The sequence below is a fragment of the Panulirus ornatus genome, chromosome 68, assembly GCF_036320965.1.
Source record: "Panulirus ornatus isolate Po-2019 chromosome 68, ASM3632096v1, whole genome shotgun sequence".
NCBI classification, from domain to species: Eukaryota; Metazoa; Arthropoda; class Malacostraca; order Decapoda; family Palinuridae; genus Panulirus; species Panulirus ornatus.
This window is the reverse complement of record NC_092291.1, coordinates 5,698,459-5,726,097: the sequence shown is the minus strand read 5'-3', so window position 1 is coordinate 5,726,097 and position 27,639 is coordinate 5,698,459. Positions and strand designations below refer to the sequence as shown.

At 40.5% G+C, this 27,639-nt stretch overlaps 1 protein-coding gene across 4 annotated transcripts in view; it reads left to right on the top strand.

The window, feature by feature from the left end:
* The first annotated feature begins 3,794 nt into the window (after nucleotides 1-3,794).
* The window catches only part of LOC139747321 (acyl-CoA:lysophosphatidylglycerol acyltransferase 1-like), a 104,916-nt gene continuing 81,071 nt past the window's right edge, over nucleotides 3,795-27,639 (top strand). Inside the window, exons 1-3 of one of the 4 annotated variants that reach the window (XM_071659497.1) lie at nucleotides 3,822-3,926; nucleotides 11,012-11,123; nucleotides 14,336-14,445. Coding sequence is in view for 1 of the 4 variants with exons in the window: in XM_071659494.1 (XP_071515595.1) it covers nucleotides 11,074-11,123 (50 nt within the window). In the remaining 3 variants the exon portion in view is untranslated. Of the gene's footprint in view, nucleotides 3,927-11,011; nucleotides 11,124-14,335; nucleotides 14,450-27,639 lie in introns of all 4 variants that reach the window. The other 3 variants (XM_071659498.1, XM_071659494.1, XM_071659495.1) reach the window with 3 other exon arrangements.

Genomic DNA, 27,639 nt, shown 5'->3' with positions numbered 1-27,639 from the left:
AATTACTGAAAAACATTGGGTTATTGAAAACATACGAGTTATAGCAACCGCAACCAGGACCCTCACATAAGACCACCACAATCCCAGGACACCGAGGACGAAGAGATGCGTATTGGGAATTAGATCTGCAATAATGGTGAGTTTTTTGTGTTGAAGCAGTCAGTCATACCTGTCATTAATAATTTGGCACGTTAAAGAGCAGAAATAATTTGAAGAGCATTTTATCGCTGTCATTTAAGTATGTTTAGCGCTTTTCGAGAGTATATCTAGCGTCATCTGAAATTTTTAGTTGGTATTTGTGTGTGTGTGTGTGTATGTGTGTGTGTGTGTGTGCGTGTGTGTGTGTGTGTGTGTGTGTGTGTGTGTGTGTGTGTGTGTGTGTGTGTGGTTACTATTTGAGTATTATTATTATTTCATCTATTTTGCTTTGTCGCTGTCTCCCGCGTTTGCGAGGTAGGGCAAGGAAACAGACGAAAGAAATGGCCCAACCCACCCCCATACACATGTATATACATTCACGTCCACACACGCAAATATACATACCTATACATCTCAATGTACACATATATATACTCACACAGACACATACATATATACCCATGCACACAATTCACACTGTCTGCCTATATTCATTCCCATCGCCACCTCGCCACACATGGAATACCTTCCCCCTCCCCCCTCATGTGTGCGAGGTAGCGCTAGGAAAATACAACAAAGGCCCCATTCGTTCACACTCAGTCTATAGCTGTCATGCAATAATGCCCGAAACCACAGCTCCCTTTCCACATCCAGGTCCTACACAACTTTCCATGGTTTACCCCAGACGCTTCACATGCCCTGATTCAATCCACTGACAGCACGTCAACCCCGGTATACCACATCGATCCAATTCACTCTATTCCTTGCCCGCCTTTCATCCTCCTGCATGTTCAGGCCCCGATCACTCAAAATCTTTTTCACTCCATCTTTCCACCTCCAATTTGGTCTCCCACTTCTCCTCGTTCCCTCCACCTCCGACACATATATCCTCTTGGTCAATCTTTCCTCACTCATTCTCTCCATGTGCCCAAACCATTTCAAAACACCCTCTTCTGCTCTCTCGACCACGCTCTTTTTATTTCCACACATCTCTCTTACCCTTACATTACTTACTCGATCAAACCACCTCACACCACACATTGCCCTCAAACATATCATTTCCAGCACATCCACCCTCCTGCGCACAACTCTATCCATAGCCCACGCCTCCCACCATACAACATTGTTGGAACCACTATTCCTTCAAACATACCCATTTTTGCTTTCCGAGATAATGTTCTCGACTTCCACACATTCTTCAAGGCTCACAGGATTTTCGCCCCCTCCCCCACCCTATGATTCACTTCCGCTTTCATGGTTCCATCTGCTGCCAGATCCACTCCCAGATATCTAAAACACTTTACTTCCTACAGTTTTTCTCCATTCAAACTCTTACCTCCCAATTGACTTGACCCTCAACCCTACTGTACCTAATAACCTTGCTCTTATTCACATTTACTCTTAGCTTTCTTCTTTCACACACTTTACCAAACTCAGTCACCAGCTTCTGCTGTTTCTCACATGAATCAGCCACCAGCGCTGTATCATCAGCGAACAACAACTGACTCACTTCCCAAGCTCTCTCATCCACAACAGACTTCATACTTGCCCCTCTTTCCAAAACTCTTGCATTCACCTCCCTAACAACCCCATCCATAAACAAATTGAACAATCATGGAGACATCACACACCCCTGCCGCAAACCTACATTCACTAAGAAGCAATCACTTTCCTCTCTTCCTACACGTACACATGCCTTACATCCTCGATAAAAACTTTTCACTGCTTCTAACAACTTGCCTCCCACACCATATATTCTTAATACCTTCCACAGAGCATCTCTATCAACTCTATCATATGCCTTCTCCAGATCCATAAATGCTACATACAAATCCATGTGCTTCTCTAAGTATTTCTCACATACATTCTTCAAAGCAAACACCTGATCCACACATCCTCTACCACTTCTGAAACCACACTGCTCTTCCCCAATCTGATGCTCTGTACATGCCTTCACCCTCTCAGTCAATACCCTCCCATATAATTTACCAGGAATACTCAACAAACTGTAATTTGAGCACTCACTCTTATCCCCTTTGCCTTTGTACAATGGCACTTTGCACGCATCCGCCAATTTGAGTATTATGGGGAGAAAACTTTACAATCGTGTTGCTCCGTCGCTCAACCTTATATATATACACTGTCTTGATCCAGTGTGTGAGGACACACTTATGCACGAATCCCCGTGGTGTAGTGGTTATCATTGCTGACAATCACACATGCACGGGCCACCTGGGATCACTCGTAATAGTTCGAATACTGGTCACGGCAACTGGTCTCTAGTCTATACAATTATTCATTCTCTCTCTTAGGGCTGGTCGATGAAATGGGTGCCTGGCATACCCTTAGGTGTGTTTGTGTGTGTGCATACATATGTAGGAGAAAAGACATGGCACATGTATACAATATAAGAAAGGCGGCAACACGGGTAAAATTCTCTCCATGTAACACACAAATAGTAATCACACAAACACACTCCATCCTAAACTAAGCACCCAACTATCTACCAGCCTCGAGGGGAGGGTAAATACCTGCGTTGGGTGTAGGCAGATTGCCGGAACCAGGATTCGAACTCATGTGGTTCTGCCTCCAGTCGAGCTCATGCTGACGCATAGTCAGTAAAATAAACCTCTATACCACGGCATCAGAGTGTCAGACACCATTATGCCGCCATCCTTTATCTTCCCTTGCGCCATTTGGTACTGGATTTATTCAAATAATCGTCCGTCTCTGGACTTCGCTGAGTGGTGACGGACCAGTCATTTTGCTCTAGTCATATGCGTATGGAGTGATTAAGTGTTTGCATTTTTTCTTTAGAAAAAGTTAATGAATCCGAAAATAGTAAGGAAATAATGTAGATACACATTGTTTTCACAAACAAAGAAAATTCCGTTTGATCCAGCGGTGATGTCCTGGAATAATATCTATTTCCTTTAATTGGTATGACGGTGGATGATCGCCGCGCATACTGACGAGTCATTCCCCCATGTCGCCTAACATGCAGCGGCATTATGAGGTCCCACCCGTCATACAGCGGCATAACTAGGCGTCGTCCTTCATGAAATATATTGGGGCGTCGCATATCATGTAATGTACTGAGACACCGCCCATCGTGAAGTTCTCCGATACTTCGCCTATCATGAAAGTTAATGAGGCGGCGCCCATTATGAAATCTTTGGGGTGTCGCCATTCATAGAATTTACTGAAGCGCCGCCAATCATGAAATATATAGAGGCGTCGCTCATCATGAAATCTATTGAGGCACCGCCCATCATGAAATTTAATGAGGCGCCTTTCACCATAAAATTTACTGACGCGCAGCCCATCATCATGAAATACACTGAAGCGCTTCCCATCATGAAATATACAAAGGTACAGCTCATCATGACAAAATATACCGAGGTGCTGCTCTTGGTGTCAAGATCTAATACACCTCTACGTATTGCGTCATAGGAACACTTATATTTCCCGCTGGTTGTCATAGAGTTTGTACGTTATATATATATATGAAATATGATAATTATCTGTGATATTGCCTTTTTTATATCCTGCGATTCATGTTTAGGCACAGCATAGGTATTAAGTAAATTTTGATTTTGCTTCGCTGAAGCAAGAAAAGAAATATGATATGTTATAAACAGCAAATGCGGACTGCAGCACCATCAGCTGGACACATTGCAGGCAGTGTTTACAGTCGTGTGTTCCGTTTCTGACGTTGCTGCAACACTTATGGCCGTATTCTGGGGTTCCTTCATTGCACCATGTCCCGTCATTATGTTTAGAATCAGGTGAGACTATAAGCTATCCTATACTCTAGAGTTAGAGAGTGAGATTAAAGTATAGACAGCTGTAATGATTATTTATCCCAGAGATTGACAAATTAACCTTGTACATGATTCTTGTTATGTTTACCTTGTTATTGACCTGTGTTTTGGGTGTTGGAGGCGATAGCAGTTCACGATGATTTCACTAGATAAGCACGTTTTGTGTAGGCATCTAGAAAAAAATCAATATTTCGACGTAAAATCATAAGATTTTCAGCATCATGTTTCTAGTGATAAGAATAATTGGATTTTGTGTTTAGGTTACTGTTCTCGTGCCTATCATTCCTATTATTCCGTTAAACCAAGACAGAAGTGTTTAGGTAGAGGTCTGATGTAGTGGATGGCCTAAATATTCGTGATTTTATTGTTGTTTGGTTATTTCTTTGTGAACATTATACAATGTTTGGTGTCAGTATTCTGCTGTTTACTCCATAGTATTAAGAAGACCTGATAAACTGGGGTTTATTTTGAACGTCGAATAATTGGGGCTAAATGAGTAGATTATGTATTTAGCAAAAATTCTAATGGAATAATTGGATGTATTTTGTAAGAATCGATTCAGATTAGGGGAGCATAACTGTGATCTTTATGTTTTATTCTGTTGTAGTAATAGAGTCGATAGTGGTGGGGGCTATGAAGTTCAGGGAAAGAGATGTGGTTGATCAATCTCAAGAGTTGGCGAACTACCTAGAAAAAATCTTAGAAATCAGCACAGCCTCTTAAAGCTTCACATATCTTTCCTTAGTCATTCATGGTTATCTCTATTTTTGACATAATTTAAAAGTATGTTGCATGTCTCCATTGTTTTCATTTGTGTGCATACAATGGACTCCATTGTTTTCAGTACATGTTTATTATCATGTGATCTATAGCAGTAGAGGGAAGTAAGAAAGTGATGATTTTTAGTGTAATATTAAAATTCAGCATAAATCTATCTTGCTGGAGAAAGATGTGAGTTTTTGCATGTTTCATTGATTTCCAGAAACTATTTAGTTACAGTAGCCTTGTGTTAAAAACCCTCATTCCTCCTGATCTTGCTAGTCTTATCTGTGTTTCTGTATATAGAATGGATTTGATTGAAAACATGTCTCTTCCTCAACTCCCTACTTTTAATACTTTTGTTCAGTCCAAAATGCACTCTTCTTTTAGGAAACAAGCAGGGCATATGGACGAAATGGCTTCTTTCTTTAAGTTTTAAGGGAATATACTTCCCTATTAATGTATATGTGTGTGTATATGGGTGTTTGTGTATATATATATATATATATATATATATATATATAGGGTGTTTTGGTCGAGGTGGTGTGCAAAGTGAGAGGGTTAGGGAAAATGATTTGGTAAACAGAGAAGAGGTAGTAAAAGCTTTGCGGAAGATGAAAGCCGGCAAGGCAGCAGGTTTGGATGGTATTGCAGTGGAATTTATTAAAAAAGGGGGTGACTGTATTGTTGACTGGTTGGTAAGGTTATTTAATGTATGTATGACTCACGGTGAGGTGCCTGAGGATTGGCGGAATGCGTGCATAGTGCCATTGTACAAAGGAAAAGGGGATAAGAGTGAGTGCTCAGATTACAGAGGTATAAGTTTGTTGAGTATTCCTGGTAAATTATATGGGAGGGTATTGATTGAGAGTTTCCATGGTTTACCCCAGACGCTTCACATGCCTTGATTCAATCCACTGACAGCACGTCAACCCCGGTATACCACATCGATCCAATTCACTCTATTCCTTGCCCTCCTTTCACCCTCCTGCATGTTCAGGCCCCGATCACACAAAATCTTTTTCACTCCATCTTTCCACCTACAATTTGGTCTCCCTCTTCTCCTCGTTCCCTCCACCTCCGACACATATATCCTCTTGGTCAATCTTTCCTCACTCATTCTCTCCATGTGCCCAAACCATTTCAAAACACCCTCTTCTGCTCTCTCAACCACGCTCTTTTTATTTCCACACATCTCTCTTACCCTTACGTTACTTACTCGATCAAACCACCTCACACCACACATTGTCCTCAAACATCTCATTTCCAGCACATCCATCCTCCTGCGCACAACTCTATCCATAGTCCACGCCTCGCAACCATACAACATTGTTGGAACCACTATTCCTTCAAACATACCCATTTTTGCTTTCCGAGATAATGTTCCCGACTTCCACACATTCTTCAAGGCTCCCAGGATTTTCGCCCCCTCCCCCACCCTATGATCCACTTCCGCTTCCATGGTTCCATCCGCTGCCAGATCCACTCCCAGATATCTAAAACACTTCACATCCTCCAGTTTTTCTCCATTTAAACTTACCTCCCAATTGACTTGTCCCTCAAACCTACTGTACCTAATAACCTTACTCTTATTCACATTTACTCTCAGCTTTCTTCTTTCACACACTTTACCAAACTCAGTCACCAGCTTCTGCAGTTTCTCACCCGAATCAGCCACCAGCGCTGTATCATCAGCGAACAACAACTGACTCACTTCCCAAGCTCTCTCATCCCCAACAGACTTCATACTTGCCCCTCTCTCCAAAACTCGCATTCACCTCCCCAGCAATCCCATCCATAAACAAATTAAACAACCATGTAGACATCACACACCCCTGCCGCGAACTTACATTCACTGAGAAGCAATCACTTTCCTCTCTTCCTACACGTACACATGCCTTACATCTTCGATAAAAACTTTTCACTGCTTCTAACAACTTGCCTCCCACACCATATATTCTTAATACCTTCCACAGAGCATCTCTATCAACTCTATCATATGCCTTCTCCAGATCCATAAATGCTACATACAAATCCATTTGCTTTTCTAAGTATTTCTCACATACATTCTTCAAAGCAAACACCTGATCCACACATCCTCTACCACTTCTGAAACCACACTGCTCTTCCCCAATCTGATGCTCTGTACATGCCTTCACCCTTTCAATCAATACCCTCCCATATAATTAACCAGGAATACTCAACAAACTTATACCTCTGTAATTTGAGCACTCATCCCCTTTGCCTTTGTACAATGGCACTATGCACGCATTCCGCCAATCCTCAGGCACCTCACCATGAGTCATACATACATTAAATAACCTTTTAGGTATCATCCTTTTTTCCCATGAGTTATACAATTTTGAGAGCCTCTAAGTCTGTTCTCAGCTTCATATTACTTAAACTTCTTGAATCTCACATATTTCTCTGATCCTTGTTATAGCTTTCACAAGGTGAGATGGATGAGAGATAGCCTGCACTCTTTTACTGATGCCTCATCAACCCCACTAAGAGAATTTAGGGAATTATACATTGTAGTTTTTGAAGTATTGGAAGCTTTGGTTGGGATGCATTATCGTGGCCTGATCTTTGGGCTACCTTCTTTTGGTATTCTACCCTAACTTTTTTCTATTATGTTTAGTTTCATCTTTGGCTGATCTGTTTTACTGTTAATGGTTCAGCCTCTCATTCTTGTCCTATGCTCAGCAGTGACCCTAAGGTCTCTGTCCTGTATCATATAATCTTCCACATTTACATCAATGATTTCCTTTCTTTAAGAGATCATCTAATGGACTCATTTGCTGATTCAGCGCTGCATTCCCTCAGGTCTTTTATATCTGCTCCATGTTTTCTTATTCAGTTGGAATGTTGTCTCTTCACAACCATCTCGGTCAATTCAGATTCGACAGGGTTTTCCAGTGGGGCAGTCACAACTTATGGATGAAATACTTGTGAGACCTGTTTTGAAATCTGTTTTATTCCCATTTTTCTCCTTAAAACCATCAGCACTTTCCTCTCTGCTTTGATGGATCTGTAATTCCACCACTTGACACAGTAAGAATACGCCGAATCCCCACTTAACATTGGAGATGCATTTTTTAGAAACACAATTTGGTGGAATCCCAAATAAGGGGAGTTATGTTTCTGGGGAGATTTTTTAGTTTTTACACAGAAATTTAAACAGGTTACCAAGAAACATGCATTACAGCACAAGTAGATCATTGATTTAGGTCTTGAAATAAGAAATACAGCACTATAGTTAACCCTTGATTTAGCAGCCTAATAGGGGAAATGTTCATTAATGCTGAAAGTCTGTTAAATTGAATGTAACCTATTCTGTGCCACATTTAAGTTCACGCTCTTACTTTTAAGTCCTCTATCACTTGATGCCGTTTGAATTTTAAGGATTGCAAAATTATGTAATAAAGTCACAATTCTGGAATAATATTTGAAGAGTATTTTGCCGTGACCATAGTGATAATAGTACAGTAGTTTTTATTCAGTATTTGAGTCTGTTTAATCCGAAATCTTTTATATCAGGATCCATTAAATCGAAGGTTTACTGTACTCTAATACAGGTTGTTATTGACTCTAATCTTCAATCCAGACACTCGACGTTTGCTCCATGTTCTGCATAATTTTCCCCCTGATGTGAATGTCCTTCGTTGCACTAAAAGGGTTGCATTTGAGATAAGCAGTCTCATTTTATATGCATGCTTAGGAATTGTGTTCAATGATGGAGTGGGTTAAGGAAGAGTTTTGAAAGTATCAGCGTTGCACTAGCCAGCATCAAAACCCTTCGAAATGTCAAACTGTAATTCTTAAGCTGATGCTCTTCATGCTTTCTTCCTCCCACAAGCACAGGACTTGCATATGCAATTTCCTGTCATAGTTCTAGTAATTTTTTTTCTATTTATTATGCTTAGTCCTGTCTCCTGCGTTAGCGAGGTAGCGCAAGGAAGCAGACGAAAGAATGGCCCAACTCGCCCAAATACACATGTATACACATAAATGCCCTCACATGCACATATACATACCTATACATTTCAATGTATACTTACATATACATACACAGACATATGCATATATACACATGTACATATTCATACTTGCTGCGTTCATCCATTCCCATCGCCACCCTGCCACACATGAAAAACAGCACCCCCCCAAATGCACACGAGATAGCGATAGGAAAAGACAACAAAAGCCACATTTGTTCACACTCAGTCTCTAGCTGTCATATGTAATGCCCTGGTTTAATCTATTGACAGCACGTTGACCATGATATACCACATCGTTCCAATTCACTCTATTCCTTGCATACCTTTCACCCTCCAGTATGTTAAGGCCCCGATTGCTCAAAATCGTTTTTACTCCATCTTTCCACCTCCAATTTGGTCTCCCACTTCTCTTCGTTCCTTCCACCTCTGACACATATATCCTCTTTGTCAATCATTCCTCACTCTATCTCTCTATGTGACCAAACCATTTTAATACACCCTCTTCTGCTCTCTCAACCACACTCTTTTTATTACCACACATCTCTCTTACACTTTCATTACTTACTCTATCAAACCACCTCACACCACATGTTGTCCTCAAACATCTCATTTCCAAAACATCCATCCTCCACACAATCCCATCTATAGCCCATATAACATTGTTGGAACCACAAGTCCTTCAAACATACCCATTTTTGCTTTCTAAGATAGCTTTCTCACTTTCCACACATTCTTCAACACTCCCAGAACCTTTGCCCCCTCCCCACCCTCTGACTCACTTCTGCTCCCATGGTTCCATCCGCTGCTAAATCCACTCCCAGTTATCTATAACACTTCACTTTCTTAAGTTTTTCTCCATTCAAACTTACCTCCCATTTAATATGTCCCTCAACCCTCCTGAACCTAATTACCTTGCTCTTATTCACATTTACTCTTAACTTTCTTCTTTCACACACTTTACCAAACTCAGTCACCAGCTTCTGCAGTTTCTCACCTGAATCAGCCACCAGCGCTGTATCATCAACGAACAACAACTGACTCACTTCCCAAGCCTTCTCATCGACAACAGACTGCATACTTGCCCCTCTTTCCAAAACTCTTGCATTCACCTCCCTAACAACCCCATCCTTAAACAAATTAAACCACATGGAGACATCACGCACCCCTGCCGCCAACCGACATTCACTGAGAACCAGTCACATTCCTCTCTTCCCACTCGTACACATGCCTTACATCCTTGTTAAAAACTTCTCACTGCTTCTAGCAGCTTACCTCCCACGCCATATACTCTTAATACCTACCACAAAGCATCTCTGTCAACTCTATCATATGCCTTCTCCAGATCCATAAATGCTACATACAAATCCATCTGTTTTTCCAAGTATTTCTGACTTAACATTCTTGAATGGTTCTAGTTATTTTAATTAATTCCATGAACATCTCATAAGTGAATCAACAGATGTTGGTGACTAGATGTGCTTGGTATTACTGGAACATCTACTCTCTTGTAGAAACCCCACATGATATATATGGCTAAGTATGCATGTAAAACTTAGAAGTCCTGTTCAGGTGCTGAAAATCCTTCTTGTCTCTACAGTTGCTCTGATAACAAAAAGTACTGATTTGTTTTGATTCAACGAATTACTTTCCTGTCTCTGAAGGCTGGAACTCAACATACTTAATAGAGTCTTAACTCTAATTAGTCTTACTTATCAACTCTCATAGTCTGAATTAAAACTTGCTTCACCTACTGCATGCTGCAAAGTTGGTTCTCTCTCCCTCTCCTATAGCTATTACTTTGGTTTCTATTCCTAAGAACTGGCTGGTTATGTGCTCTGCTGGTAGATAGACCATGTACTACTTGGCAAGCCATTACATCTCACAGTTACTGTATTTTTTGGCTTTTAAGATGCACCCTAATTTCAAAAGATGTTCAGCAAAAATATTTTCATTTACACAAATATTTGATTTTTTCTCTTGCCTTAATAAAACAAAAGAAAATATTAATTTTGCATGCTTAGACCATGCTTTTTCCTAGATGTTATCCATGCAAAATCTCTGATACCATTTAATGACCACTAATGTTCTCTTACTTGTTAAGATCTGGGATTGGCCCATTTCTGTGATTTGATAAGTCATTATTTGCAGGAATTTGATTTATACACGATTTACAGGGACACCTTATCCCTTGTTTAAAAGGCAGCATTCCCACTTCTCTAAAAGTCTTAAATTATTTTTTGTCTTTTTACTTTTTATATTGCTTTAGCTTTTTTTTATGTTTCATTTAAGGCCTGGCTTTGAAGAGGACTTTTCCGTGACTGGAGCGTACAACATAAAACTTTTTTTGGAAAATGCTTCCATTCAGCTTCGGGTGTGCTGCAGCCATTCACTGTGGCTGTAGGTGAGTGATAATTTTTTCCAATTATTATTATCATTATTACCATGGTTTTTCATTATGTTTATGGATTGGATGGTGAGGAAGGTGAATGCAAGGGTTCTGGGGAGAGGGGTGGGGCTGCTTGGGAGATGGGTCAGTTATTGTTTAATAATGAAGTGTTGCTGGTGACAGATTCAAGTGTGAAATTATAGAGATTGGTGTCTGAGTTTGGGAGAATTTGTGAAAAGAGAATGTTTGAGAGTAACGCAAAATTGATAGGTGTAATCCTTGAGAGAGACAGGTTCGTTGGGGTGTGAGTTTGAGGAAAACTTGCTGGAAGTGAAGCATTTTAGATACCTGGGAGTGGACATGGTAGTGAGTGGAACCACGGGAGCTAAAGTGAGTCACAGGTTAGGTAAGTGAGGTCAGTATCTTGAAGGGGTATGATTGGCATGTTTGAAGGTATGTTAGTCCCAACAGTGTTGTATAGGTGCAAAACATGAGCTCTTAATGATAATGTATGAAAAAGGATGAGTGTGTTACCAGGCCTTTAGAAATTGTTGGAGGAAGATGGGAGTATTAAAAGGTATTTTGCAGTATTTTATCTAATTTTTGGGTTGATATTTTTATATTATTAGCAAATGTTGTTATACAGTGTCAAAGTAATTAGTACTTTATTTGATAATTTAGAGATATGGTAGCACACTGCTAAAACTTACTAGTGAAGGTGTTGAAATGCCTGGGAAAATTCTGGTATCAAGTAATAATTCCTGGTAATAGGAGATATCCCAAGTAACCAGAAAATTCTCATTAACAGATTTGTTGTGCACTAAGTATTCCATTATAGAGATATTACTGTATAAGTGGATATTACTGTATAAGCCAGGTGAAAGGAAGGTAAGAATTTCATCTCTTTTTATCTGTTTTCCTTTACATTTTTCTAAATATTCAGATGATTAATTCAAGCATTAGGAAAGTCTTTTGAGGATTGTGTTGAAAAAAGTTGATGAAAAATTTTACCATATTATATCGGTTATGGGTTAAGTACTTTGAAAAAATCACTGTTGCTAACACTTAAGGTAAGACTTTTGCTTATTGTATCTATCTCCTGTACTTTTCCAAACATGTAGATGATTATCAGTTCATTAGCTTAGAACGTTCTGAAGAGAATCATGTTGAGAATTTTTATAACATATACAATTTACCATATCATCCTGTCAGTGATAAAGAATGTTTCAATGGAGCTAGGCAAAAGCTACGTTAGGATTCCATTTCCTCAAGCCATTTTCTCTTGCATTTTTTAAATATACAGATGATCATTTATTTAGGCATTAGGAAGAACTGCCTTAAGAGAAATGTGTTGAAAAATATATGAAAAATATGGTGTTTCAGATCTCTGTATTGATTATTTATTGATTGTTTTGAAACAGACACTGTTGCAAACATTGTAGAGGAGGTAAGACTTCCATTTATTTCAGCTACTTTCTACAGTATTTTTATGAATGGATAATTATTTATTCATGTATTAGATAGAAACATATGTAAGAGAATTGTGTAGAAAAATGTATGAAAATGCAATTTACTTTATCGTTCACTAATTATAATTTGAGTGTTTTGAATTCGCTTTGATCTAAGTATTCTAGATACATGGAAGTTCCAGCTTTACTGTCATTTATTCCATTATTCTTCTGAATATGTAAACATTTAATAGTCTTTCTTCTCTGGATGTATATATGTGTTCAAATATTTTTTGAAAGCTGCTGGAGACTTAAGGACAATAGTTGGTCCCTAACCCTGTATTTATATTGAAAAGTATTAGATTAATTCCATTCCTTGATATTTGCATGATATTCAATTCCTTGTGGCAAGAAATACAATTTCGAGTGCCTTTGTATAAAGGCAAAGGGAACAAAAATAGATACTTGCATTACAAAGATATAAGTCTGTTAAGTATACTTGGTAAAGTTCATGGGAGTCTTGATTGATAGTTTGGTGTGTGCATAGAACTAACTGGGTAGGAGCAGTGTGGCTTTATGAGAGGGAGAGGAAGTAAGGACCAGATGTTTCCTGTGAAAAATGTTTCTGAGAAATACTTGGAGAAAGAGAATGAATTGGATATGACATTTGTGAACTTGGAAGAAGTGTGATAGGGTTGACAGAGAGAAAGAGTACTTCATATGGTGAGGAGATTTTACCAGGATATTAGGCATGTGTAAGAGTAGGAGGTGAAGAGATGGTTGATTTCTTGTAAAGGTGGGTCTACATTAAGGATATGTGATGTTAACATGGTTGTTCAATCTGTGTAATTACCTATGTGTATTGTATAAGAGGGTATTTTACTTTTGTGTAAGCCCTACTCTTGAATATTCTCTTCATGGACAGGATAGGGAGGAGGTAAATACAGGGTTTAAGTCCCAAAACTTTGGTAAAATTAGTTTTACGTCCTCAGCATGGTTACTTCAAGGGTACTTTTACGTTTTGCATCTTCTCGCCCTCATGTAAATTCAAAGGCTTGCTTTTTTGGTGTGCAGAGATGCCTTATATTACTGGCAACTAGAAAAAGCAATGGGAAAAATCCTGTTGTGTCAGTCACCCATATAACATAGTGGGAGAAGGTATGGCCCTGTCCCCCCTTGAACATGCTCACTTGCCAATCTTTGCACCTGTGCAGCCTTACATGCTTATGCTGGCAAATGGGTATTTCTTCTGGGGTAATAATGTCAGTAATAATGATTCACTGGATATCATCATCTGTGCCACCACCACTATCTTCTTCTTCTTTGCTGTCATCTCTGCCATCTTGTTTGTCTATCTGTCTATAACTCTGGTGCCTGTTCTCAACTAGAAGTCCCTCAGGGGAGTGGCCATGGCAATAGCCTCCATAGCTAGTGAACTTCATTGCTGCTACTTAGCCTCTGGTGCCTCACTTTTAACAGGCCACTGGTAGAGGATAACTCTTGTGCAGTGTTTGCATAGGCTTCTACCTAACGTTCCTACTGACTACTACTACCTACTGCTTCTGCCTAATGTTTGTACCTAGTACCTGTACCCATGTTTCTGCTTAATGCTCTTGCCGAAATGTTCCGACTAACTACTCTTATCTATTGCTCCTACCATTTTGCTAAAAGGTGCACAGTGCTCTCCACAGGAATATCTAGAGTTATGAAGAATGAGTTGTGTGAGTTAAGTGTTTTTGTGTTATGTATGACGAAGAGAGATTGTTTGTTTGTTGACAGAATGCCAGTAGTCCATGTGTGGGTGAGGCAGAAAGAAAAGACAACTACCTGGGTCAACCTCTGAAGTGCTGGCTTACCACGCAGCCGTCACTAACCCTCCCGATACCCAGGCAGGTAGTACTGGTAATATACCTCCCTGGTCGTTGGCTGTCTACCAACTACTGCCATCCTTGTTAATACCACCTTACCACTGTCTCAACAACAGCCTCTTTTGCCACCACTTCTTCCATCTCTCTCTCTCTCTCTCTCTCTCTCTCTCTCTCTCTCTCTCTCTCTCTCTCTCTCTCTCTCTCTCTCTCTCTCTCCATAAATTCTTCCACCATTTCTGCCTACCTCTGTACCACTATCTGATGTAGACATGTCGAGTCATATACATTGATGCGTGTGAATGAGTCCTTCAGCATCCTGGTAGAGGAAGGTTGCCAGACCAACATTTCATGCCTAAGAGGCAAAGTTCATGAATGAAGATTGATCATATGTTTGTGATTTGTACTGTCAGGATTTGAATTTTGCTTTATCTTGACTATATACATAATGATAGTTGCAGCTGTATTGGGATTTACCTACCGCATGGAGATAAACCATATGTATTACTGTGGTAATAATGGTCTTTTATCAAAACTCTTTTATTTTGTCTTATAGAATTTGCTATTAATTGAATTCTTGATGGCCAACTTTCAGTGGATGTATATTTTTAGAAACTACATTTGCAGGTTTTCATTTTAGCTGACAAAAAAGAATGATAGATTCCCTAGATATGTACGTATAAAATAGATGTATTTTCAAACAGAACGATACAAAGCCTTTGCTGCAGTGACAGCTTTTAAGATTTTTTTTTTGTCCTTTCTGTTCAATAATGAAATATGGAAGTATTGTGATTTTTTTAGTTAAAATGCCTTTTATAATAATATTTAAGTGAAATAATATTAGATTTTATGGTATTCCTGCCCCTGATGATCACTTTGTAAGAAATACCAAGTTTTCCTATTCCCTGTGTGCCTTAAGAATAAGATCTACCCAACCTGAAAATGTTAAAACAGGTGATATAGAAATATATTAACAAACAAAATATCACTGAGATGGAGGGAAAGAATTCTACCTCTGTATTCTCTGCGTGTCGTAGGAGGCAACAAAAGGGGGTGGGAGAAGGGGGCTGAAAGCCATACACTCCCTTCTTATATTTCAATTTCTAAAAGATGATACAGAGGAAGGAGCCAGATGGGGAGTGCTCATCCTTCATGAAGGCTCAGACTTAGGTGTCTGAATGTGTGGGTGTAACCATGATGAGAAGAAAAGAGAGGTAGGTAGTATGTTTAAGGAAAGAAACCAGAATGTTCTGGCTTATAGTGAAACAAAGATCAAGAGTAAAAGGGAAGAATGGTTTGGAAATGTCTTAGGAGTAAAGTCAGGGGTTGATGAGAGGACAAGAGCTAAGGTAGGGGTAGCACTACTCTTAAAGCAGAATTGTGGAAGTGTGTAAAAGAGTGTAAGGAAGTAAAAATCAGATTGGTGTGCATAAAACTTCAAGTGGATGGCATGAGATGGGTGATTATTGGTGAATATGCACCTAGCTATGATAAAAAAGTTCATAAGAGGCAAGTATTTTGGGAGCAGCTGAGTGAAAGTGTCTGTAGTTTTGACGTGTGAGAACAAGTATTATTAATGGGTGATTTAAATGTGAAGGTAAATAATGTGGCTGCTGAGGGTTTAATTAGGGTGCATGGAGTATTTAGTGTTATGAATGAAACTGGTGAAGAGCTTGTAGAGTTATGTGCTGAAATTAGATTGGTGATTGGGAATACCTGGTTTGAAAAGAGGTACATACACAAGTATATGTATATGAGTAAGAGAGGTGGTCAGCAGGCATTATTAGATTACATATTGATTGTGGGAGGTGGGCAAATTAAAAAGGGTAGTGAGTGGTGGGATGAAGAAGTAAGATTATTAGTGAAAGAGAAGAGAGAGGCATTTGGATGAGTTTTGCAGGGAAATAGTGCAAATGACTGGTTGATATATAAAAGAAAAAGGCAGGAGGTCAAGAGAAAGGTGCAAGAGGTGAAAAAGAGGGCAAATGAGTGTTGAGGTGAGAGAGTATCATTAGATTTTAGGGAGGATAAAAAGATATTTTAGAAGGAGGTAAATAAAGTGTGTAAGACAAGAGAACAAATGGGAACATTGGTGAAGGGGGCTAATGGGAATGTAATAACAAGTAGTGGTGATGTGAAAGTTAAAATACAAGGAGGGGAAGGATTCTAGCCCCCCTCTCCCGTCCCCTTTAGTCGCCTTCTACAACACGTGAGGAATGCGTGGGAAGTATTCTTTCTCCCCTATCCCCAGGGATATATATATATTTTTTTTTTTTTTTTTTTTTATACTTTGTCGCTGTCTCCCGCGTTTGCGAGGTAGCGCAAGGAAACAGACGAAAGAAATGGCCCACCCCCCCCCCCCATACACATGTACATACACACGTCCACACACGCAAATATACATACCTACACAGCTTTCCATGGTTTACCCCAGACGCTTCACATGCCTTGATTCAATCCACTGACAGCACGTCAACCCCTGTATACCACATCGCTCCAATTCACTCTATTCCTTGCCCTCCTTTCACCCTCCTGCATGTTCAGGCCCCGATTACACAAAATCTTTTTCACTCCATCTTTCCACCTCCAATTTGGTCTCCCTCTTCTCCTCGTTCCCTCCACCTCCGACACATATATCCTCTTGGTCAATCTTTCCTCACACATTCTCTCCATGTGCCCAAACCATTTCAAAACACCCTCTTCTGCTCTCTCAACCACGCTCTTTTTATTTCCACACATCTCTCTTACCCTTACGTTACTTACTCGATCAAACCACCTCACACCACACATTTTCCTCAAACATCTCATTTCCAGCACGTCCATCCTCCTGCGCACAACTCTATCCATAGCCCACGCCTCGCAACCATACAACATTGTTGGAACCACTATTCCTTCAAACATACCCATTTTTGCTTTCCGAGATAATGTTCTCGACTTCCACACATTTTTCAAGGCTCCCAAAATTTTCGCCCCCTCCCCCACCCTATGATCCACTTCCGCTTCCATGGTTCCATCCGCTGACAGATCCACTCCCAGATATCTAAAACACTTCACTTCCTCCAGTTTTTCTCCATTCAAACTCACCTCCCAATTGACTTGACCCTCAACCCTACTGTACCTAATAACCTTGCTCTTATTCACATTTACTCTTAACTTCCTTCTTCCACACACTTTACCAAACTCAGTCACCAGCTTCTGCAGTTTCTCACATGAATCAGCCACCAGCGCTGTATCATCAGCGAACAACAACTGACTCACTTCCCAAGCTCTCTCATCCCCAACAGACTTCATACTTGCCCCTCTTTCCAGGACTCTTGCATTTACCTCCCTAACAACCCCATCCATAAACAAATTAAACAACCATGGAGACATCACACACCCCTGCCGCAAACCTACATTCACTGAGAACCAATCACTTTCCTCTCTTCCTACACGTACACATGCCTTACATCCTCGATAAAAACTTTTCACTGCTTCTAACAACTTGCCTCCCACACCATATATTCTTAATACCTTCCACAGAGCATCTCTATCAACTCTATCATATGCCTTCTCCAGATCCATAAATGCTACATACAAATCCATTTGCTTTTCTAAGTATTTCTCACATACATTCTTCAAAGCAAACACCTGATCCACACATCCTCTACCACTTCTGAAACCGCACTGCTCTTCCCCAATCTGATGCTCTGTACATGCCTTCACCCTCTCAATCAATACCCTCCCATATAATTTACCAGGAATACTCAACAAACTTATACCTCTGTAATTTGAGCACTCACTCTTATCCCCTTTGCCTTTGTACAATGGCACTATGCACACATTCCGCCAATCCTCAGGCACCTCACCATGAGTCATACATACATTAAATAACCTTACCAACCAGTCAACAATACAGTCACCTCCTTTTTTAATAAATTCCACTGCAATACCATCCAAACCTGCTGCCTTGCCGGCTTTCATCTTCCGCAAAGCTTTTACTACCTCTTCTCTGTTTACCAAATCATTTTCCCTAACCCTCTCACTTTGCACACCACCTCGACCAAAACACCCTATATCTGCCACTCTGTCATCAGACACATTCAACAAACCTTCAAAATACTCATTCCATCTCCTTCTCACATCACCACTACTTGTTATCACCTCCCCATTTACGCCCTTCACTGAAGTTCCCATTTGCTCCCTTGTCTTACGCACCCTATTTACCTCCTTCCAGAACATCTTTATTCTCCCTAAAATTTACTGATAGTCTCTCACCCCAACTCTCATTTGCCCTTTTTTTCACCTCTTGCACCTTTCTCTTGACCTCCTGTCTCTTTCTTTTATACTTCTCCCACTCAATTGCATTTTTTCCCTGCAAAAATAGTCCAAATGCCTCTCTCTTCTCTTTCACTAATACTCTTACTTCTTCATCCCACCACTCACTACCCTTTCTAAACAGCCCACCTCCCACTCTTCTCATGCCACAAGCATCTTTTGTGCAAGCCATCACTGATTCCCTAAATACATCCCATTCCTCCCCCACTCCCCTTACTTCCATTGTTCTCACCTTTTTCCATTCTGTACACAGTCTCTCCTGGTACTTCCCCACACAGGTCTCCTTCCCAAGCTCACTTACTCTCACCACCTTCTTCACCCCAACATTCACTCCTCTTTTCTGAAAACCCATACTAATCTTCACCTTAGCCTCCACAAGATAATGATCAGACATTATATATATATATATATATATATATATATATATATATATATATATATATATATATGTATATATATATATATATATATATATATATATATATATATATATATGTATATATATATATATATATATATATATATATATATATATTTATATATATATATATATATATATATATATATATATATATATATATATATATATATATATATATATATATATATATATATGCTTTGAAGAATGTATGTGAGAAATACTTAGAAAAGCAAATGGATTTGTATGTAGCATTTATGGATCTGGAGAAGGCATATGATAGAGTTGATAGAGATGCTCTGTGGAAGGTATTAAGAATATATGGTGTGGGAGGCAAGTTGTTAGAAGCAGTGAAAAGTTTTTATCGAGGATGTAAGGCATGTGTACGTGTAGGAAGAGAGGAAAGTGATTGGTTCTCAGTGAATGTAGGTTTGCGGCAGGGGTGTGTGATGTCTCCATGGTTGTTTAATTTGTTTATGGATGGGGTTGTTAGGGAGGTAAATGCAAGAGTTTTGGAAAGAGGGGCAAGGATGAAGTCTGTTGGGGATGAGAGAGCTTGGGAAGTGAGTCAGTTGTTGTTCGCTGATGATACAGCGCTGGTGGCCGATTCATGTGAGAAACTGCAGAAGCTGGTGACTGAGTTTGGTAAAGTGTGTGAAAGAGGAAAGTTAAGAGTAAATGTGAATAAGAGCAAGGTTATTAGGTACAGTAGGGTTGAGGGTCAAGTCAATTGGGAGCTGAGTTTGAATGGAGAAAAACTGGAGGAAGTGAAGTGTTTTAGATATCTGGGAGTGGATCTGGCAGCGGATGGAAACATGGAAGCGGAAGTGGATCATAGGGTGGGGGAGGGGGCAAAAATTCTGGGAGCCTTGAAGAATGTGTGGAAGTCGAGAACATTATCTCGGAAAGCAAAAATGGGTATGTTTGAAGGAATAGTGGTTCCAACAATGTTGTATGGTTGCGAGGCGTGGACTATGGATAGAGTTTTGCGCAGGAGGATGGATGTGCTGGAAATGAGATGTTTGAGGACAATGTGTGGTGTGAGGTGGTTTGATCGAGTAAGTAACGTAAGGGTAAGAGAGATGTGTGGAAATAAAAAGAGCGTGGTTGAGAGAGCAGAAGAGGGTGTTTTGAAATGGTTTGGTCACATGGAGAGAATGAGTGAGGAAAGATTGACCAAGAGGATATATGTGTCGGAGGTGGAGGGAACGAGGAGAAGAGGGAGACCAAATTGGAGATGGAAAGATGGAGTGAAAAAGATTTTGTGTGATCGGGGCCTGAACATGCAGGAGGGTGAAAGGAGGGCAAGGAATAGAGTGAATTGGAGCGATGTGGTATACTGGGGTTGACGTGCTGTCAGTGGATTGAATCAAGGCATGTGAAGCGTCTGGGGTAAACCATGGAAAGCTGTGGAGGTATGTATATTTGCGTATGTGGACGTATGTATATACATGTGTATGGGGGTGGGTTGGGCCATTTCTTTTGTCTGTTTCCTTGCGCTACCTCGCAAACGCGGGAGACAGCGACAAAGCAAAAAAAAAAAAAAAATATATATATATATATATATATATATATATATATATATATATATATATATATATATATATATATATATTGTGTGATCGGGACCTGAACATGCAGGAGGGTGAAAGGAGGGCAAGGAATAGAGTGAATTGGATCGATTTGGTATACCGGGGTTGACGTGCTTCGCAAGGAATAGAGTGAATTGGATCGATTTGGTATACCGGGGTTGACGTGCTGTCAGTGGATTGAATCGGGCATGTGAAGCATCTGGGGTAAACCATGGAAAGCTGTGTAGGTATGTATATTTGTGTGTGTGGGCGTATGTATATACATGTGTATGGGGGTGGGTTGGGCCATTTCTTTCGTCTGTTTCCTTTGCGCTACCTCGCAAACGCGGGAGACAGTGACAAAGCAAAAAAAAAAAAAAATCAGTAAATTTTAGGGAGAATAAAAAGATGTTCTGGAAGGAGGTAAATAGGGTGCGTAAGACAAGGGAGCAAATGGGAACTTCAGTGAAGGGTGTAAATGGGGAGGTGATAACAAGTAGTGGTGATGTGAGAAGGAGATGGAATGAGTATTTTGAAGGTTTGTTGAATGTGTCTGATGACAGAGTGGCAGATATAGGATGTTTGGGTCGAGGTGGTGTGCAAAGTGAGAGGGTTAGGGAAAATGATTTGGTAAACAGAGAAGAGGTAGTAAAAGCTTTGCGGAAGATGAAAGCTGGCAAGGCAGCAGGTTTGGATGGTATTGCAGTGGAATTTATTAAAAAAGGGGGTGACTGTATTGTTGACTGGTTGGTAAGGTTATTTAATGTATGTATGACTCATGGTGAGGTGCCTGAGGATTGGCGGAATGCGTGCATAGTGCCATTGTACAAAGGCAAAGGGGATAAGAGTGAGTGCTCAAATTACAGAGGTATAAGTTTGTTGAGTATTCCTGGTAAATTATATGGGAGAGTATTGATTGAGAGGGTGAAGGCATGTACAGAGCATCAGATTGGGGAAGAGCAGTGTGGTTTCAGAAGTGGTAGAGGATGTGTGGATCAGGTGTTTGCTTTGAAGAATGTATGTGAGAAGTACTTAGAAAAGCAAATGGATTTGTATGTAGCATTTATGGATCTGGAGAAGGCATATGATAGAGTTGATAGAGATGCTCTGTGGAAGGTATTAAGAATATATGGTGTGGGAGGCAAGTTGTTAGAAGCAGTGAAAAGTTTTTATCGAGGATGTAAGGCATGTGTACGTGTAGGAAGAGAGGGAAGTGATTGGTTCTCAGTGAATGTAGGTTTGCGGCAGGGGTGTGTGATGTCTCCATGGTTGTTTAATTTGTTTATGGATGGGGTTGTTAGGGAGGTAAATGCAAGAGTCTTGGAAAGAGGGGCAAGTATGAAGTCTGTTGGGGATGAGAGAGCTTGGGAAGTGAGTCAGTTGTTGTTCGCTGATGATACAGCGCTGGTGGCGGATTCATGTGAGAAACTGCAGAAGCTGGTGACGGAGTTTGGTAAAGTGTGTGGAAGAAGAAAGTTAAGAGTAAATGTGAATAAGAGCAAGGTTATTAGGTACAGTAGGGTTGAGGGTCAAGTCAATTGGGAGGTGAGTTTGAATGGAGAAAAACTGGAGGAAGTGAAGTGTTTTAGATATCTGGGAGTGGATCTGTCAGCGGATGGAACCATGGAAGCGGAAGTGGATCATAGGGTGGGGGAGGGGGCGAAAATTTTGGGAGCCTTGAAAAATGTGTGGAAGTCGAGAACATTATCCCGGAAAGCAAAAATGGGTATGTTTGAAGGAATAGTAGTTCCAACAATGTTGTATGGTTGCGAGGCGTGGGCTATGGATAGAGTTGTGCGCAGGAGGATGGATGTGCTGGAAATGAGATGTTTGAGGACAATGTGTGGTGTGAGGTGGTTTGATCGAGTAAGTAACGTAAGGGTAAGAGAGATGTGTGGAAATAAAAAGAGCGTGGTTGAGAGAGCAGAAGAGGGTGTTTTGAAATGGTTTGGGCACATGGAGAGAATGAGTGAGGAAAGATTGACCAAGAGGATATATGTGTCGGAGGTGGAGGGAACGAGGAGAAGAGGGAGACCAAATTGGAGGTGGAAAGATGGAGTGAAAAGGATTTTGTGTGATCGGGGCCTGAACATGCAGGAGGGTGAAAGGAGGGCAAGGAATAGAGTGAATTGGAGCGATGTGGTATACAGGGGTTGACGTGCTGTCAGTGGATTGAATCAAGGCATGTGAAGCGTCCGGGGTAAACCATGGAAAGCTGTGTAGGTATGTATATTTGCGTGTGTGGACGTGTGTATATACATGTGTATGGGGGTTGGTTGGGCCATTTCTTTCGTCTGTTTCCTTGCGCTACCTCGCAAACGCGGGAGACAGCGACAAAGTATAAAAAAAAAAAAAAAAAAAAAAAATATATATATATATATATATATATATATATATATATATATATATATATATATATATATTTCTTTTCTTTCAAACTATTCGCCATTTCCCGCGTTAGCGAGGTAGCGTTAAGAACAGAGGACTGAGCCTTTGAGGGAATATCCTCACCTGGCCCCCTTCTCTGTTCCTTCTTTTGGAAAATAGAAAAAAAAATCGAGAGGGGAGGATTTCCAGCCACCCGCTCCCTCCCCTTTTAGTCGCCTTCTACGACACGCAGGGAATACGTGGGAAGTATTCTTTCTCCCCTATCCCCAGGGATAATATATATATATATATATATATATATATATATATATATATATATATATATATATATATATATATATATATATATATCTTCCGCAAAGCTTTTACTACCTCTTCTCTGTTTACCAAATCATTTTCCCTAACCCTCTCACTTTGCACACCACCTCGACCAAAACACCCTATATCTGCCACTCTATCATCAGACACATTCAACAAACCTTCAAAATACTCACTCCATCTCCTTCTCACATCACCACTACTTGTTATCACCTCCCCATTTGCGCCCTTCACTGAAGTTCCCATTTGCTCCCTTGTCTTACGCACTTTATTTACCTCCTTCCAGAACATCTTTTTATTCTCCCTAAAATTTAATGATACTCTCTCACCCCAACTCTCATTTGCCCTTTTTTCACCTCTTGCACCATTCTCTTGACCTCCTGTCTCTTTCTTTTATACATCTCTACTCAATTGCATTTTTTCCCTGCAAAAATCGTCCAAATGCCTCTCTCTTCTCTTTCACTAATAATCTTACTTCTTCATCCCACAACTCACTACCCTTTCTAATCTGCCCACCTCCCACTATTCTCATGCCACAAGCATCTTTTGCGCAATCCATCACTGATTCCCTAAATACATCCCAATCCTCCCCCACTCCCCTTACTTCCATTGTTCTCACCTTTTTCCATTTTGTACTCAGTCTCTCCTGGTACTTCCTCACACAAGTCTCCTTCCCAAGCTCACTTACTCTCACCACCCTCTTCACCCCAACATTCACTCCTCTTTTCTGAAAACCCATACAAATCTTCACCTTAGCCTCCACAAGATAATGATCAGACATCCCTCCAGTTGCACCTCTCAGCACATTAACATCCAAAAGTCTCTCTCGCGCGCCTGTCAATTAACACGTAATCCAATAACGCTCTCTGGCCATCTCTCCTACTTACATAAGTATACTTATGTATATCTCGCTTTTTAAACCAGGTATTCCCAATCATCAGTCCTTTTTCAGCACATAAATCTACAAGCTCTTCACCATTTCCATTTACAACACTGAACACCCCATGTATACCAATTATTCCCTCAACTGCCACATTACTCACCTTTGCATTCAAATCACCCATCACTATAACCCGGTCTCGTGCATCAAAACCACTAACACACTCATTCAGCTGCTCCCAAAACACTTGCCTCTCATGATCTTTCTTCTCATGCCCAGGTGCATATGCACCAATAATCACCCATCTCTCTCCATCAACTTTCAGTTTTACCCATATTAATCGAGAATTTACTTTCTTACATTCTATCACATACTCCCACAACTCCTGTTTCAGGCAGCAGGTTTGGATGGTATTGCAGTGGAATTTATTAAAAAAGGGGGTGACTGTATTGTTGACTGGTTGGTAAGGTTATTTAATGTATGTATGACTCATGGTGAGGTGCCTGAGGATTGGCGGAATGCGTGCATAGTGCCATTGTACAAAGGCAAAGGAAATAAGAGTGAGTGCTCAAATTACAGAGGTATAAGTTTGTTGAGTATTCCTGGTAAATTATATGGGAGGGTATTGATTGAGAGGGTGAAGGCATGTACAGAGCATCAGATTGGGGAAGAGCAGTGTGGTTTCAGAAGTGGTAGAGGATGTGTGGATCAGGTGTTTGCTTTGAAGAATGTATGTGAGAAATACTTAGAAAAGCAAATGGATTTGTATGTAGCATTTATGGATCTGGAGAAGGCATATGATAGAGTTGATAGAGATGCTCTGTGGAAGGTATTAAGAATATATGGTGTGGGAGGCAAGTTGTTAGAAGCAGTGAAAAGTTTTTATCGAAGATGTAAGGCATGTGTACGTGTAGGAAGAGAGGAAAGTGATTGGTTCTCAGTGAATGTAGGTTTGCGGCAGGGGTGTGTGATGTCTCCATGGTTGTTTAATTTGTTTATGGATGGGGTTGTTAGGGAGGTGAATGCAAGAGTTTTGGAAAGAGGGGCAAGTATGAAGTCTGTTGGGGATGAGAGAGCTTGGGAAGTGAGTCAGTTGTTGTTCGCTGATGGTACAGCGCTGGTGGCTGATTCATGTGAGAAACTGCAGAAGCTGGTGACTGAGTTTGGTAAATTGTGTGAAAGAAGAAAGTTAAGAGTAAATGTGAATAAGAGCAAGGTTATTAGGTACAGTAGGGTTGAGGGTCAAGTCAATTGGGAGGTGAGTTTGAATGGAGAAAAACTGGAGGAAGTGAAGTGTTTTAGATATCTGGGAGTGGATCTGGCAGCGGATGGAACCATGGAAGCGGAAGTGGATCATGGCGTGGGGGAGGGGGCGAAAATTCTGGGAGCCTTGAAGAATGTGTGGAAGTCGAGAACATTATCTCGGAAAGCAAAAATGGGTATGTTTGAAGGAATAGTGGTTCCAACAATGTTGTATGGTTGCAAGGCGTGGGCTATGGATAGAGTTGTGCGCAGGAGGATGGATGTGCTGGAAATGAGATGTTTGAGGACAATGTGTGGTGTGAGGTGGTTTGATCGAGTAAGTAATGTAAGGGTAAGAGAGATGTGTGGAAATAAAAAGAGCGTGGTTGAGAGAGCAGAAGAGGATGTTTTGAAATGGTTTGGGCACATGGAGAGAATGAGTGAGGAAAGATTGACCAAGAGGATATATGTGTCGGAGGTGGAGGGAACGAGGAGAAGAGGGAGACCAAATTGGAGGTGGAAAGATGGAGTGAAAAAGATTTTGTGTGATCGGGGCCTGAACATGCAGGAGGGTGAAAGGAGGGCAAGGAATAGAGTGAATTGGAGCGATGTGGTATACCGGGGTTGACGTGCTGTCAGTGGATTGAATCAAGGCATGTGAAGCGTCTGGGGTAAACCATGGAAAGCTGTGTAGGTATGTATATTTGCGTGTGTGGACGTATGTATATACTTGTGTATGGGGGTGGGTTGGGCCATTTCTTTCGTCTGTTTCCTTGCGCTACCTCGCAAACGCGGGAGACAGCGGCAAAAAAAAAATATATATATATATATATATATGTGTGAAGCGTCTGGGGTGAACCATGGAAAGCTGTGTAGGTATGTATATTTGCGTGCGTGGACGTATGTATATGCATGTGTATGGGGGGGGTTGGGCCATTTCTTTCGTCTGTTTCCTGGCGTTACCTCGCAAACGCGGGCGACAGCGACAAAGTATAATGAAAATAAATAATAATATATATATATATATATATATATATATATATATATATATATATATATATATGGGAGCGGGGGGCTGGAAATCCTCCCCTCTCATTTTTTTTTTAAATTTTCCAAAAGAAGGAACAGAGAAGGGGGCCATATGAGGATATTCCCTCAAAGGCCCAGTCCTCTGTTCTTAACGCTACCTCGCTAATGCGGGAAATGGCGAATAGTATGAAAAAAAAAATTGACTTGACCCTCAACCCTACTGTACCTAATAACCTTGCTCTTATTCACATTTACTCTCAACTTTCTTCTTTCACACACTTTACCAAACTCAGTCACCAGCTTTTGCAGTTTCTCACATGAATCAGCCACCAGCACTGTATCATCAGTGAACAACAACTGACTCACTTCCCGAGCTCTAACATCCACAACAGACTGCATATTTGCCCCTCTTTCCAAAACTCTCGCATTCACCTCCCTAACAACCCCATCCATAAACAAATTAAACAACCATGGAGACATCACACACCCCTGCCGCAAACCTATATTCACTGAGAAGCAATCACTTTCCTCTCTTCCTACACGTACACATGCCTTACATCCTAGATAAAAACTTTTCACTGCTTGTAACAACTTGCCTCCCACACCATATATTCTTAATACCTTCCATAGAGGATCTCTATCAACTCTGTCATATGCCTTCTCTAGATCCATAAATGCTACATACAAATCCATTTGCTTTTCTAAGTATTTCTCACATACATTCTTCAAAGCAAACACCTGATCCACACATCCTCTACCATTTCTGAAATCACACTGCTCTTCCCCAATCTGATGCTCTGTAATTGCCTTCACCCTCTCAATCAATACCCTTCCATATAATTTCCCAGGAATACTCAACAAACTCATACCTCTTTAATTTGAGCACTCACCTTTGTCCCCTTTGCCTTTGTACAATGGCACTATGCAAGCATTCTGCCAATTCTCAGGCACCTCACTATGAATCATACATACATTACATAACCTTACCAACCAGTCAACAATCCAGTCACCCCCTTTTTTAATAAATTCCACTGCAATACCATCCAAACCCGCTG